At 34.9% G+C, this 15,021-nt stretch overlaps 1 protein-coding gene across 10 annotated transcripts in view; it reads left to right on the forward strand.

The window, feature by feature from the left end:
• cpne5a (copine Va) overlaps nucleotides 1-15,021 on the forward strand; it is a 198,269-nt gene that overhangs the window by 109,028 nt on the left and 74,220 nt on the right. For all 10 annotated transcript variants that reach the window (XM_073909735.1, XM_073909732.1, XM_073909734.1 and 7 more), the window contains 3 exons: nucleotides 516-579; nucleotides 10,907-11,010; nucleotides 13,672-13,776. In XM_073909735.1, the coding sequence (XP_073765836.1) occupies nucleotides 516-579; nucleotides 10,907-11,010; nucleotides 13,672-13,776 (273 nt within the window). The remainder of the gene's footprint in view (nucleotides 1-515; nucleotides 580-10,906; nucleotides 11,011-13,671; nucleotides 13,777-15,021) is intronic.

Consider the following 15,021-nt stretch of genomic DNA (forward strand, 5'->3'; position numbering starts at 1 on the left):
ATTTTTTATTTTATTTTATTTGTTTATTTATTTATTTAATTTATCTTGTTTATCTAATGAGGTTGTAATTCATTCTAATAGAAATATTATCCTTCTGCAACCTATGCTTGGTCTACAACAATTTCACCTGCTGGAGCAATAAACAGAAAGTTTTTCAAATCTACTGAATGTTGTTTTAATACCTCAGCACTTTTTTATTTGTTCATCTGTAGTCTTTAGTAGTCCTAAAGGCAGAAAAGGAAATAAACAGATGTATTTTCTTTGCAGGGTCAGCAATAAACTCCTTTATTTAATTGTGCACTCTTGACATCTAAATGAAAATCTTGTGTGATTGCTGGAAATAAACAGCTGCAAATCACGCAGGATTTTACCACTTGATATTATGATCTCTCTGATATCACCTGCAGTCCCGAACTTCAATAATATAGCAATTAGGTCATTATTAGGATGATTATTTTTTCATTTTACAGTATTCCTTACTTATACTCTGCCCTGTGTGTGTGTTATTGTTTCAGTGGCATCCCTGGGAAGAACTGCGGTACCATTATTCTCACTGCAGAGGAACTTGGAAACTGTCGGGTAAGTCAGCAGTTTTAAGGTACTTCATCCTCCACAGAATAGTTTTTACTCTGATATAATTGTTTTTTTTTCAACCCCCTTTTCTCTTCGAAATGCTTGCAACTATTCAGCAGCGAAAACCTTTACTGAAATGATTCACTTTGATAAGAAAGCTGACTGTTTTACTCTTGAGATCAGACCATTCATCGCCTGGCAGCTAAATACATTATTCCTGAGAAATGAACAGCGGGCTAAAATTTAAGTTATCTCCACAGACAAAAGGAAAACAACTTAAAAAGTCATTTTAACACCAAAGCTATTTTTTTTATTTCCTTTTTTACTTGCAAAATATTTAAAGCATAAATAATGGAGCAACACAAGTCGTGGTATTTGTAGTCACAGGTTTACATCATTATTTCATACTTCTACCATGTATTATTGACCATCTTTTACACTGACCTTAACTATGTAAAGACTAGAATATGGACTGAAGGAGCAGCAGTTGAAAAATTACAGACAGTTCAATAGCGAAGATCACTACTGCAATGCCTGCTGGGTGCGATAAAAGCTTTTGATCTAATAAACAGGATAAAGTTCAGGATATAGTTCCTGCTATGCTACTTTATGGCCCGTTTCCACTAAGTGGTACAGAACGGTACGGTACGGGTAACCTTTATCAGGCTTGCGTTTCCACTGCCAAAAGGGTACCAGTGGTACTTTTTTGGTGGGTGTGGTGTACGACAGAAAGTTTTAGTTGACGCCAATCTCGCTCGAGGAAATGTCAAAGTAAATCTGTACGGGTCGTTATGTTACCAATTACAGAAAAACTACACACAGCATACCTTTAGTCCTTATTTGGGTTCAAAAACAACACGCAACATGTAGCCCGAAGTCAGTGCAAACCTCTCATTTATATCTTTAATTTTCGTTAGTTTTGTCGAGCCTCGCGTTTGTCCATTTCTGAATAGATCGAGTGTTAGAAGTAGTTCAATAATCACGCGCCCGTTATTATCATGAGCTCAAGAAGTTTGTTATTTCAAATATAGACGTGCGGCAAGTGCACAAGAACGTGAAACTGCTTGCGCTTTAAGAGGCCTCGCAAAAGAAAAACAGGGCAGATTTTGTTCTTCCTAGCTTTATGGCTGTTCATCAAGGCGACGACAAGGTTTGTCTGAGCTCGGGTCGATCATGGCTAGTTATTTTATGTATATAGTATAAAGATGTAATGTTTCATCTGTGTAATTAAAAATGGCGATTCCTTTGTTTTATTCTCCTTGCTTGTTTTTTTTTTTTTTTTTTTCGAAAAATTTTTTTCTGTTTTTTTTTTTTTTTTAAATTTCCCAAGTGCTGTTAACCGAGAGATTTTTTTTTCAACATAAAACATTTATAGTTATTAGAGTAGTACTTAATATTTTACTAGTTATTTTGCAAGTCTTTAGCTGAAAGTGCAATTCCAAAGGTTTAACTAGGTTAAGTAGGTTAGCTAGGCAACTTAGGTTAATCATTAATTTGTTTGAAAGCCAATCAAGATAAAAAAAATCTAAAGGGGTTGAATAATATTAATCAGTTTAATGATTTTTTTATAGACTAAAAGAAATAAAAATTTCTTCAGAAAATATGCTCTAATAAACATCACTTGATAAATATTTCAAAAGAAGTCAAATTTCACAGGAGGGCTTTTTCATAGTTTTTTATAGTAATTTGCTGCCTAGTTAAAACTGTAACTAGCAAAAATTGAGCGGTTGCACATATCAAATGAACAGGTTCAGTTTTTCTTACATTTTTGCACCTGCCATGTACTTTTAAAGCAGGAGTGTCCAAACTTGGTCTTGGATGTCCTGCATATTTTATTTCCAGCCCCAATTAAACACACCTGAACCAGCTAATCAAGCTTTCCTATGTATACCAGAAACTTCCAGGCAGGTGAGTTAAAGGAAGTTGAAACTAAACTGTGCAGGACACCGGCCCTCCAGAACTGAGTTTGGACACCCCTGTTTTAAAGCATTCAATCAAACCTGAAGCAAAATTTTATCTGATATCATCAGTTAAACCATTTAACCACAGTGCAAATAAACTGTCTACTCAATTTTACCAACACTAACCAAAAGCTGAACTTATGTAAGGTTTGTGTAAGAAGTAAAGATGGATTTCTTTGTAACAAATTCTTTCTTTTAGGAAACAATACTTCTAAACTTTGAAAATTTGCTTGCAGGAATATTGCATGAAAGGTAATATCTGAAAAAGCATTATAGGGACACCTTAATATCAGTTCTTATCAGACAAAAAGATGATGAAATTGCCAACGTTTTCAATGATGCAATAACTAGTACCATAGATTGAGTAAATACAGTCTGGGTTTTTTAAAATTATGGCCTCCTCACATAAATTCCATTTCAATAGTCCATTTCAAAAACGGACTGTTAGGTGCTGATAATGTTCCGTATGAACTCTCAATGTGTCCATAGAAGCTCTTTAGACACCTTTGTAACATGCAATATTACTTTCTGCATTGATTGTCTGGCCCCAATAAACAGGAGAGGATCATGCATCAGGCATTAATAGTCTGCCTATGCATTTTAAATTTACTGTGATGCAAGTATTTTTTGTTGGTGGATACCAAAGGCCCTGAGATGGTATCATTGAAAAGCACTAAATGGAGGCTTCTCTTTTGCTGAAATTTTCTAAACACATTCAACATGGCTTATTATCGTTAACCATAGCCATAAAATGTAAATAATTTTTAGTTGTTTGAAAAAACAACAACTTTTAAATAAATAAATAAACATGAAAGAAAATAAAGACTAATACATTTGCATTAAAAATATTACAAATTTACTTATCAGAGCAATATTACACAATATTACAGTATCATTTTAATGTTAAATGTTTTATTTTAATAATTTCTTTGATTTTATATTGATTTAATGATTTAAGTCAATATCAATAAAAACAGCAAACGCACATTTCTGTAGATTTTTTTTATATCAACATCCCACCAGTAATGACACTTATTTACTTTTCATGAAATAATAAAGTTTTGACTTCATTTCAAATGTAGCAGACATTAATTTAGGATTCACTTTGATGGATTGAGTCAGTTCATTCTCAATCAGTACAGAAAATGTCTTCGTGGGATTCATTAAAAGATTAAAGCGAGAATTGTTTTTAAATGCAGCCAACAAAGATAGTAGAACATGTTATAATTTCCAGTCCATAGCAATTTTATTTAACCACATTCCCCCTTTCATCTCATCCACAGCCAATGTAGATTTACTGGTGGAGGTCAGTGATCCTGAAAAAAACTTTACCATCCCTCCCATCTCTTTATCATGTCTTTTCTGTGAAATGTTCCTGTTTCGTTCTTCTGTCTAGTAAAGTTTATTCTGTCACCGGTGATAGTGCTCATTAAACAGCTGAAATAGCAGCGCAGAGTAAATTACAGCTTTTCCGGGTTGTAAATGGGCATGTTGCATTGACTACAGGCTCAAACACACACAAAGGACTGCTCATTTGAGAGATCTATTGCACGCGCTCACAGCCTCACTCAGGCTCATTTGAAATGCTCAAAAAGCTTTCCCCCTCTGTGATAGTAATATATTGCTCCATCTGCTTGATCTATATATATTTCACATGCTAGATCAAAAGATTTTACAGGATGTTATGAGAGGATGGTTTTTGATCAGGTGCATGCAAAAAAATGGCTTTGAGGAAATGCGTCATGTGGAGATTAACCCAGTGTTTAATAGAAAGACCAATGTTTTGAAATATCTTGGAAAGTGTCTATGAAAATTCTGTTATTATTTACTCACCTTCACAAGGTTTCTGTGAGATCTTAAAAAGTCTTAAAATGCATAAGATCTCAAAATCAAAATTTTAGGCATAAAAAAGTTATACATTTACTGAAATATTGTGTTGGAGGTCTTAAATCCTAATTTTTCTTTGTTACTATATTGCTACCCAATCTGGCCAAACCCATACAATCAATCCATCTCAATAAAACTTGGATACATGTAGAGCTTGCATGTTTTTTCTAAAAGATATGTAAAATATTTCAACTTTTTTTTAAATATTAATGTATTATTGTATTATTAAATGTATTAAATTAATAAAGATCTTTCCTATCTGGGCCATTTGAAAAAATCTTTAGCATTTAACCTTTTATGGGTCTAAAATTTCATTCATAACGGTCTTAAAAAAAGTCTTTAAAAGTCTTAAGTTCAACTTTGTCATACCTGCAGAAACCCTGCTTCATGTCATTTCAAGCTCATGAGATTTTTGTTTATCTTCAGAACATAAATAAAGATTTTTTTTTTTCAAGTTGACTAGCCTTTCGTTATGTACTGTATGTGGCAAACTGTTTATGACCATTATAATAACATTTTTTGATTGCAAAGCCATAACATGCATTCTTGACTGTTGATGGTTTTCCCTGTCGGAAAAAGATAAAATGTTTTATTTTTACTGTTGATCAGTCGGCAGCATTAACCCTTTAGATATCTATCTGATATCTGTATCTGCATTTATTCTGAGGTATTTACTCTAATATTGTCTTTTATATGAAGTTCTATGGAGTAAAACAGATTATAGTGTGTGCGCAGAAAAACACTTACTTTGTTCTGAGAGCTGAGCTTCTTATTTAAAATTTCTCAGACATATCAAGATAAGTGTGCAAAGGTCTCTATCTCACACACACACACACACACACACACACACACACACACACACACACACACACACACACACACAGACACACACACACACACACACACACACACACACCACACACACGCTCGCTATACTCTGTATAGAAGACTAAGCTTTTTTTGTGCACTGCAACTGATGATTAACGGTAAATTTTTTCCCATCAGGGAAAACCAGCAACAATCAAGAATGCATGGTTATGTGGTGTCAAGGCTTTGCAAAAGATTTGACTATAATGGACGTCAATAGGGCAAAAACAGCCACAGACATCACAACAGGTAGTAAATTTGCCTAGAATGTGTTATTTGAAAGTTTTCAAAACATTTATCCAAAGTATGTGTAAAATAAGATTTATCACCAAAAAAATAATCAGTTTGGTTAAACACAGAAAGAGTTGTGGCCAAATTAAGACTCAAAATCACCCCGGAGTGGATGAAAACATCACCAACAGCACACAAGGATAAATGAAATCTGAGGAATTTGTGGCCCCATATCTGAGCTTTTTTGACTAAATCTGAGTGTTGTACATGTTGTTAGTTAATCAAAGGTTTAAATGTGAATAAAAATCTAAATTGGGCCATAGCTCTTCAAAAGACTTTGATTAAACTTTGATTGTTTTTTTTAGTTTTATCTCTTTACTGACATTTTGAAGCATCCGGGATTTGCCTAAACCAAATTTCAATGAAAACCTTTCAAACTTGATTTAAAAAAAAAGATTCATTAATGTCTTATGGTTTGGAATGACATGAGGCGGCATTTTCATTTTGGCTCAGACTAACCCTTTGAAGTGAAGCGTTTCATCTCTAAAGTACAATGTGGCCAAAGACCAGCAGCATCAGCTGTGCTTATAATGCCTGTCATTAATTTGACTAACTATGCTGACATTAAAAACTGCATTCACAGTTGAAGTTCAGTTCTCTTGGTTTGTTTGGTTTCAGACCAACAGAAAAGTGATACAGTTTTATATAAAAGCTTTACACACGCCACAATTTCACATATCACAAGCTATAGATATGTCACGTTCACTTCAAGTCAGCAGTCCGAAACAGGTTTTCCAATCAGCAAATATGCAAAGATACACTACAACAATGAACTAAGTGGTTTTTAAAGGATTTCAAGTTACAAAAAAAACGAGCAAGTTTTCACATTTGGAAGAGCATTGCAAACAGCAGTTGACATCAATAGTAGGGATGAAGACATTGTCTGCCAGTTTACAATCTTCTTTAAAATGTCTTCTTTTTTGCTTCAACAACAAAAATGCAAACAGGTTTAGATCTGAACAAGTGGGGGTGAGCAAATCCTAGATATATTATAATTTTTCAGTGAACTGTCCTTTAAATCACTCAAATATTAAAGGCTGGATTTACTGGCGTTGGCTGATATTTGACTTTTCTCTGCTCAAATTGTTTTCAGCTTGCCACTAGCCTCTTATTTATGGGATCATAATCGCTGTGAAGGCTTAGTTTGAATGGGATCATTAATCATGTGCAAAATCCTCCACATGCTGTATTTTAGTACCAGTCACGGAAAAATTTAAGCAGGATATCCTACTGAAAGGTAAAGTGCTCTCTCAGCTGTCAGATATGAGGCTGAAAGGTCATTCCCTATGGCCATTCCCCTGCATGTTCAACAGTAGATATACCATTAAAACTAATGGCTTCAAATCATTTCGATATCACACCATGCCATTTATGCCTAATAATGGTGGTCCCTGTTGTGTCGATAACGTCCCTCTGGCTGGAGAAGCCCTCAGGTTTAAAGTGATGTCCATCATTACTGGAAGGTCATCAACTAGAAGCGTCATGTGGAGGATTCTTCTGGAAGTGTCGAACAGTTCTCCATCGGTCTCTTCTCTCACTTACGCTTTCTGTCTTCACTCACTCCAGCCTACAATTTCGTCATTCTCTGAATGGCACTCTCAGCGCAAGATAGTGTTTAGCGACTAATTGGTTCAAATGGAATTGATGCCTGCTGATGCCAAGGCCAGATTAACCATTTGGGGCACAAAATAACCATTTAGAGGCCTCTAACTACCTCCAGCTCTCCAAATAATAACAGGTATTACTGTAAAAGTATGTCAAAATACAAAATAAATTTGTTGAAATCTTGATCTGATTTTTTTTCTGTATGGTTATTTGTATATTAAAATAGCTCATTATAAATTTCACAATTAGCACTTTTAAAAAAATATATTTATTTTAGGTTTTTTGAGTACTTTTCTTACGGCATTTGTCATTTGATTAGTTTTTAATATTCCTTTTAATTAATTCAGCCTTTTCTTTATTTACATTTTTGTCAGTCATTTTACATTTTAGAATTCGTCCTTCGGATGAGACGTTAAACCGAGGTCCTGACTCTCTGTGGTCATTAAAAATCCCATGGCACTTCTCGTCAAAGAGTAGGAGTGTAACCTTGGTGTTCCGGCCAAATTCCCTTCATTTGCTTTTACCGATGACAGCCTGCTAATCCTGCCCAACGAAATGGCTCTACCACTATCTCTCCACTCCCCCTATAGCTGGTGTGTGGTGAGCACCGTTTTCCTATGGCTGACATCACATCATCCAGGTGGATGCTGCACACTGGTAGTGGTGTGGAGAGACCCCCGCCCCCATGATTGTGAAGCGCTTTGGGTGTATACACAATAAATGTGCTACATAAATACACACATTACATTACATTGTCATTTTAGTACTTAAAGATGCCATAGAATGATAATCTGCAGATAATTTACCTGAATAATTAGAGTCCTGTGTATACAAATAGCATACTGAGAGTTGCAAACAATGTTGTTCCCTTATTGTCATGAAAAAAACTGGTAAAAGACAGACCAAGTGTAACAAAACACCAAATCCATGTTAATATGAACGTCACGGGCAGCTTGATTGGCCTGTTATGCTTACTTGGTATGTGGGACTCTTATTTTGAAAATGAGACCAGCGTTACAGAGCTCTCATGTAATGCAACGACACAGGGAATATTTCATGTCATTACATTTTCTCGTGAGAATGCAAAATCATGTTGTGTGTGTGAGCATCAAGCACTTATACAAGCTGTGTAGCTTTAGAGCAGAGCACATAATAATCATGACCATTCCAAATATGGTCACAACCGAGATTTTCAGTCTAGGGGTAGTTCTTGTAGTTCTTGTAGTTCTAGTTCAATGATTAGTGGGGTTTGCCGTTAGGTGACTAACACTATTAGCATTATGTTAACTGCATGCTAATAATGCTAGCAGGTCGATAAGCATTTGTAAGCATGAATAATGTTAGCATCATAGTAATAACTCAATTAGCAAGTTGTTAGCATGATGCTAACATGACTAGCATGTAGGGGAGAGGGGTAAACAGGCTCAAGCAAGAATACAACCCAAAATCTCTCCAGAGACTTATCATTGGCACAAAATGGCTGACATCCAAAAATCCCCATAGACTTAACATTGGCACAAATTGTCTGACATCAGATATTTACATAATGGTGACATAGAAGCTTAAAGTTGGCTCATTTGACACGGCCATAAAATTAGTATTAGGTATAGTGACTATAGGTGGGCATAGATTTTTTTTTAATCTAGATTAATTTAGATCAATCTCGGAATTAAATAGATTAATCTAGATTAGAAAGGGTTTTTTTTCTTTTTTTTCTTCACTCTCCTATCGGTAAAGTTTTTTCCCCTCTCCGCTGTCGCCACTGGCTTGCATGGTTCAGGATCGGTAGAGCTACGCATCGATGAATTTGCTCTTCAGTGTTTGGACTCTCAGTAATGATTTTAAACCACACTGAACTGAGCTAAACTGAACTGAACTTAAACACTAAAAACTGAACTACCCTGATCCAGTTACTATGACCATTTATGTGTAGCTGCTTTGACACAATCGACATTGTAAAAGCACTATATAAATAAAGCTGAATTTAATTGAATTGAATTAAAATGGCTCATGTAAATTCTGCCGAAGGCATTCATAATATGTGTGCTACCCAAATAATAAGTCTTTAAGAACAGGTTTCTGAAGCCAGGTGACACATTAGACCGGGGGCTCATGTCCTGTTTCCAAAATGCATCAGAAACTGCTTGAGAAACTGTTCTGTTATGATAATTGGTGATGAAAATAAATTATGTTTAATAAGATGTACTTGTGTTTACTAACTTTTATTCAGTTAAACATGAATTTTGAACTGTAGTCCTACATAAGCTAAAAACAGCAATTTTTGATCACCTAATAGTGGCATTATTGAATCAAACTATTACCATTATGTAGAACTTTTCGCCATATTTTCCAACAGGATCCACACACACGGCTGTTAGTAAAGGACTGCATGTGCGCGTACACACACAAGTTTTTTTCTTTCCATTTGGCATGCATTATTTAATTCATTAACACTCTCTATAGTCATTACTCCTAATTGCGTCTAATACGATGGAATGAATGAAATGTTCATGAGTTAAAGTGAAACTGCCCAACTTCAGTTAAAGTCAGGCATTCAACTGATTTAATTCAGAAAGGCACTTTTTTGTCAGACGGCTCATCGGTCAGGTATACATCCAAGCTAAAATATCAAGTGAAAGTCACCATAGCTTGTGTAGAATAGACCCAGCTTACAAACCATAGAATAGAATAGATTACCAGCAACATTTTTTATTGCGCGATAAGAGTCTTGCGTTGACGCAGCATGGTAACACTGATAACGGCCCACCACTAGTAGTGACATTACAAATTTGTACACACTCCCTAGCAACCCCTTATACCACCTTTTTTTATTTATTCAGGCTGTTCAAATTTTTTTTTGTTTTCACCTTTAAACTGCATTAAGACTAGCAACCATTTAAAATACCCTAGCAACTACATCAACACATATTTGGCCAGTTCTTAGCACTCCATTGCTTTTGGGCTGTGCGATAATGCACTGTACTCCAGAGATTTGTCATGGCAAACCCCACTCCCATTTTCTTTAAGAGATGTACAATTCTAGTTCAAATTAGTATTTGTTTAATATTATCATGCAATGTTTCCTAGTATTGGGCATTGCACTCATCCTCTATTAAGACATGCCAGAGTAGTTGGCGGGTCATTCCACTGTTGCAACCCACTGGTAAAGAACCGAATAAGCTGATGAAAGTGAGTGAGTGTGTGATTTTCAAGCAATAGTTTTTCATTTAATTTCAGATTTATCTAAAAAATGAAAATAATTTGTAATAGATTACCATGATAAAATGTATTAAATAATCTGATTGAAGAAGGGTCAGGCATATTTTTCTAAAACTGAGTCTGGGTCAGTGGTATTTATGTGATGAATCATTCATTAGCGTGTGATTTTGAGTTATTTGAAAAAAATAGGCCCTTCTCTTACTTTTAAACCCTTTTCCACCAGAAATCCTAAAGATAAATGTAGCATGAATGCAGGTGTCTAGAGTACATGACTTAAAAAATGTCTGTGTGCACATGCGGTTATGCTGTATAGACACAGTGAGGGGTAAATTGCGCCTGAGGGCCCTGAATCATTTATCTGTGCTGCACAAGAAAAAGCAATGTGCCTCTGATTTCACTCGATTTAGCCGCTCTCTGCACCCTTTCTATCTTTTACATTCTGTTTTTCTTCCTAATCCCACTTGTGCTTTCTTTCAGTTGTTCATTCTCTCTCTTTTTCACAGGACTGTGCCACAATGCAGTTCTGTGCCAATAAGCTGGATAAGAAAGACTTTTTCGGCCGCTCTGACCCGTTCATGGTGTTCTACAGAAGTAATGAGGACGGAACGTGAGTTAGCTCTCTCTGTCTCTTTCACTCTCACCTACTCTGACAGCGAAGCTTGTACAAGGAAACGACACGTCGTCTTCTTCCTAAAAGTAATGTCAATGGAAAGACTTAGAAATGTCCAAGGAAATAGTTCTAGCAAGTAAAATCCTGTCAAACGTCCCCTGAAGTGCCGTGGAACATGTAGCTTTATTTGATGTGTGACGTTACGTGATTTCATCTGAGACATGAAGACAGAAGCTCCTCTCCATTTTTTAAAATGACCAATGGCCAGTGCTTCCAAACAGGTTTGAAATATACTTGCGGTGGTGGCTGGATTAAAACAAATCATTTACCCACATCACTTAAATAGTTAACTATACTGGATGCGACAAACAAAATATGTTTTTATTTTAACAATATTTATTATTAATATTGATTAATAAAATAGCACACTTGAAATGAACTCTGGAAAAAACCCTGGCTGAATAACTTTTTTAACTCCCAAAAAGGCGCATCTCTGTGGGTCTACAGAGCATGTGAGATTATTTGTGGGAGTGTTGAGAGTTCATGCACATGCAGAATGAAATGAGTAAATAAGAGAAGATTTTCCTATACTTAATCGATCGCGGATATTTGGTTATATTGGGCAGTTACAAAAAAGTGTAAAAGGATAATAATAATAGTAAAAGAAAGTCACTGAATATGCTTGGGGGTCTGATAATATATTGTATGTTGGTGGCCCGCCCAAGCAAAGTCTATGTGCTGGAAGCACTGCTAATGGCATTGTGTTTATATCTCAGCTCAGATTTGTTGAGCTAATGCAGATTTGAATGAGTTTCACAAACTGTTGTCTGTATAATCCTTTATGAATTCAAGTTAGTCTGAACTGTTTGTGGTCTGCACAACTTAGATTATTAGTTGAGAGCAGACCATGTGTGTTACTGTGTCTAATAAATGTGGAGTATTTAATATTAACACTGTAATAACTACCGTGTATTATATTTTTAGATTTTCAAGTGTTTTGATAAACCCTTGGTATGAACACTTGGTTAAATGTGAATAAGTGACTGATTTCAGTTGCTTCTTGTAGGCGGTGGGGCGATTCAGATACAAGAGAGTGTTTGATTGGTTAGACAGATTGGTTAATGAGAATTTCAAATGCTCTGTGATGTAAAAAAACTATTGATTCTTATTGGCTGTTTTGACCGTCTAGGAGTCAATCACAACAGAAACGAAAAGAGAGCCGCACCAGAGAGATATTGAATTTATCAAGCTTGTTTATTTACATGAGATAAGGGGTCCATTTTTCGTACGTGGATTACTCAATTAGCTGGTTTTGGATATTGACGATTTGACACGGTCCAGGATCGTTTCGTTCTTCAAAACTCATCTGAGAGTTTTTGTCATAGCAACTGTTCTGGTAGCTCAAACCTGCTTGTGAGCAGGTTCATTTCATATAAACAGCATTAGATCGGGTCAGTTCAAGCAAAGATAATGCTGAAAGTATGTACCAAATGCTGATATTTTCTTATAGTAGTAGTTATAGGCACTTGGAAAAATAGTAAATATATATTTTTTAACTATATAAATATAAAAAATATATATTAATAAAACTTATGCAATCTGCACTCTGAACAAAGTATCAAGTCTTCCACCTGGTGGTTAAAAGTGAAAATTGATTAATATGAACTTTTTAGATACAAACGCGTTCATGCACAATATTCGACTTTTATAAACAAAAGAATAATAATTTTTGCAGTCATGCACGTGTTTTGACTGCTAATATGCTGGTGAATTAATGCTTTGCAAAAGTTGCAGACACCTTTACTGATATCAAAATGCTTTTTTGATGCAAAAATTATTCATACAGTTATTCCTTATACCGATTAAAAAACTTGAGTAGGCCTAGGCTACTAAAATAAAGACAATTTTCTCTAAATGTAGACCTAAATATATTGATTTGCATGAAAATACATGATCAATCCTCTTGACACATGAAAGTGTAAAACCTGCTGCTCACAACAAATATGAAAAGTTATTGCGTGTCATATTTAACAAACCGTTTACTGCTAATTTGATGTAATTTTGCTTACATGAATAATTGAAGATTAATGATTTAATGAAGATTAAAGATTAAGGATGTCATTACGCTGCTGTGCCGTCAGCCAATCGTTGCATTGCTGATCATAATTTCGAAGATCGATAGATCTGTCCTTCATAACACACACAGCCATCTCAGACCAGTTCATCCAGATATTTTAATCTGATTTGCAAACTTGTTAGTCAAATTAGCCAAACCAAATTAGCCAGAGATCAGTTATCAAGATTAACAGATCCAGGATCTGCCAAATCATCTTAGATCATTTAAGCGAGGTACAAAGAACGGACCCCAGGATATAGCTTCATTGGTAGAACAGGCCAAAAATAACAACCAAAAATATCTTTGTTTGCCAACTACCTTACCTAAATAAAATAAAAATGATGTGAAAAACTGTAACTAATTGTAACTATAAGTCTTCTAAATGTACATTTTTATCTTAGTTTTGGAGCACACTAGCTTTTAACACTAGCTTTTTTTTTTTTAATTAGGGCAGGCAGTCTTCCAACTTCCTGAATGCAGTATAATAATGCAATGCATACTGCTTTGTTTGAGATTGACACATTTGTGTTTTTATTCCTTAGGTTCACTATCTGCCATAAAACGGAGGTGGTGAAGAACACACTGAACCCCATCTGGCAGCCGTTCACCATTCCTGTCAGAGCGCTCTGCAATGGAGATTATGACAGGTGCTCTCACACAACACACACACTCTTGCATGTCAGCACGCAGTGATGCTTGTGCGTCTATCGCCACTGTTAGCAGGTCTTATTCTCTAGCTGTGTGTGTGCGTAAAAATCCTGCGTGTAAAATCTTTCTTGTGGTTACTAGTATATAATATTTTTATTTATTTAATTCTGACCAAATATAAAACCTTAAATAACATAAACTTATATCACAGAAATATTATATTATATTATATTATATTATATTATATTATATTATATTATATTATATTATATTATATTATATTATATTATATTATATTATATTATATTATATTATATTACTTAATATTATATTATTTAATATTATATTATATTATATTATATTATATTATATTATATTATATTATATTATATTATATTATGTTATATTACTAAAATATTACCTAATAATATTCTGTTATAGCTTGATCTGACATGCAGTTGATTGCTTGCATGCTAGCAAGATGTTTCTTATTGCTAATGCTGTTATTGTGGAGATGTTTGGGCATGCACTATGCAAATTAATCTGTTGTCCCAAGCACCCATATTTATGCTTTTGGGTTTAAAAAGGATCAACATTTGTATTCATACACACATGTGAATCATTCAGAAATTTACCATGAAAACACGAGACCCAGCATACTGTATGTATGTGTCGAGAGGGATCGTGTCCCTGTGCTCTTTGATTCAGTCGTACATTGAGACCAGACTGCCGGTACTCATTGCATCAGCATTATTTGATCACACACAGCCCTGTTCACCAGGCTGTACGCTTGTGATTTATGTGCTCTACAAGGACACATTATTTTTGCTTTGTACTTTCTGGGAATCAGATATTTGTGTATGTATTTGTGCTGCATTGTTTTTTTTCTTTTTTTTTTTGGTCTCTGTGGACTTACAGATCACAGCAAATCTGGTCTATTGGTTTTACATGAGATTTGTCTTACCAAAGCCAAAACTGCAACTAAAATGATCAAAGTAACTTATTATTGTGCTTTAAAAATCAGCAGAAAACAATGAAGGTATTAGGCGAAAATTTAAAATACAATTTTCAAATTGGGAGAAATCAAGAAACCTATTTGAAACTAGGGATGTCCTGGTCAGGTTTTTTTGCCTTCGAGTTTGAGTTCGAGTCATTTGATTTTGAGTATCTACCGATACAGAAAACCTTATCTGATACTCCTATTATACATAAAAAATAAAGTAGAGAGAAGAAACAGAGAATGT

The sequence above is a fragment of the Danio rerio genome, chromosome 8, assembly GCF_049306965.1.
Source record: "Danio rerio strain Tuebingen ecotype United States chromosome 8, GRCz12tu, whole genome shotgun sequence".
In the NCBI taxonomy this organism is placed as follows: Eukaryota; Metazoa; Chordata; class Actinopteri; order Cypriniformes; family Danionidae; genus Danio; species Danio rerio.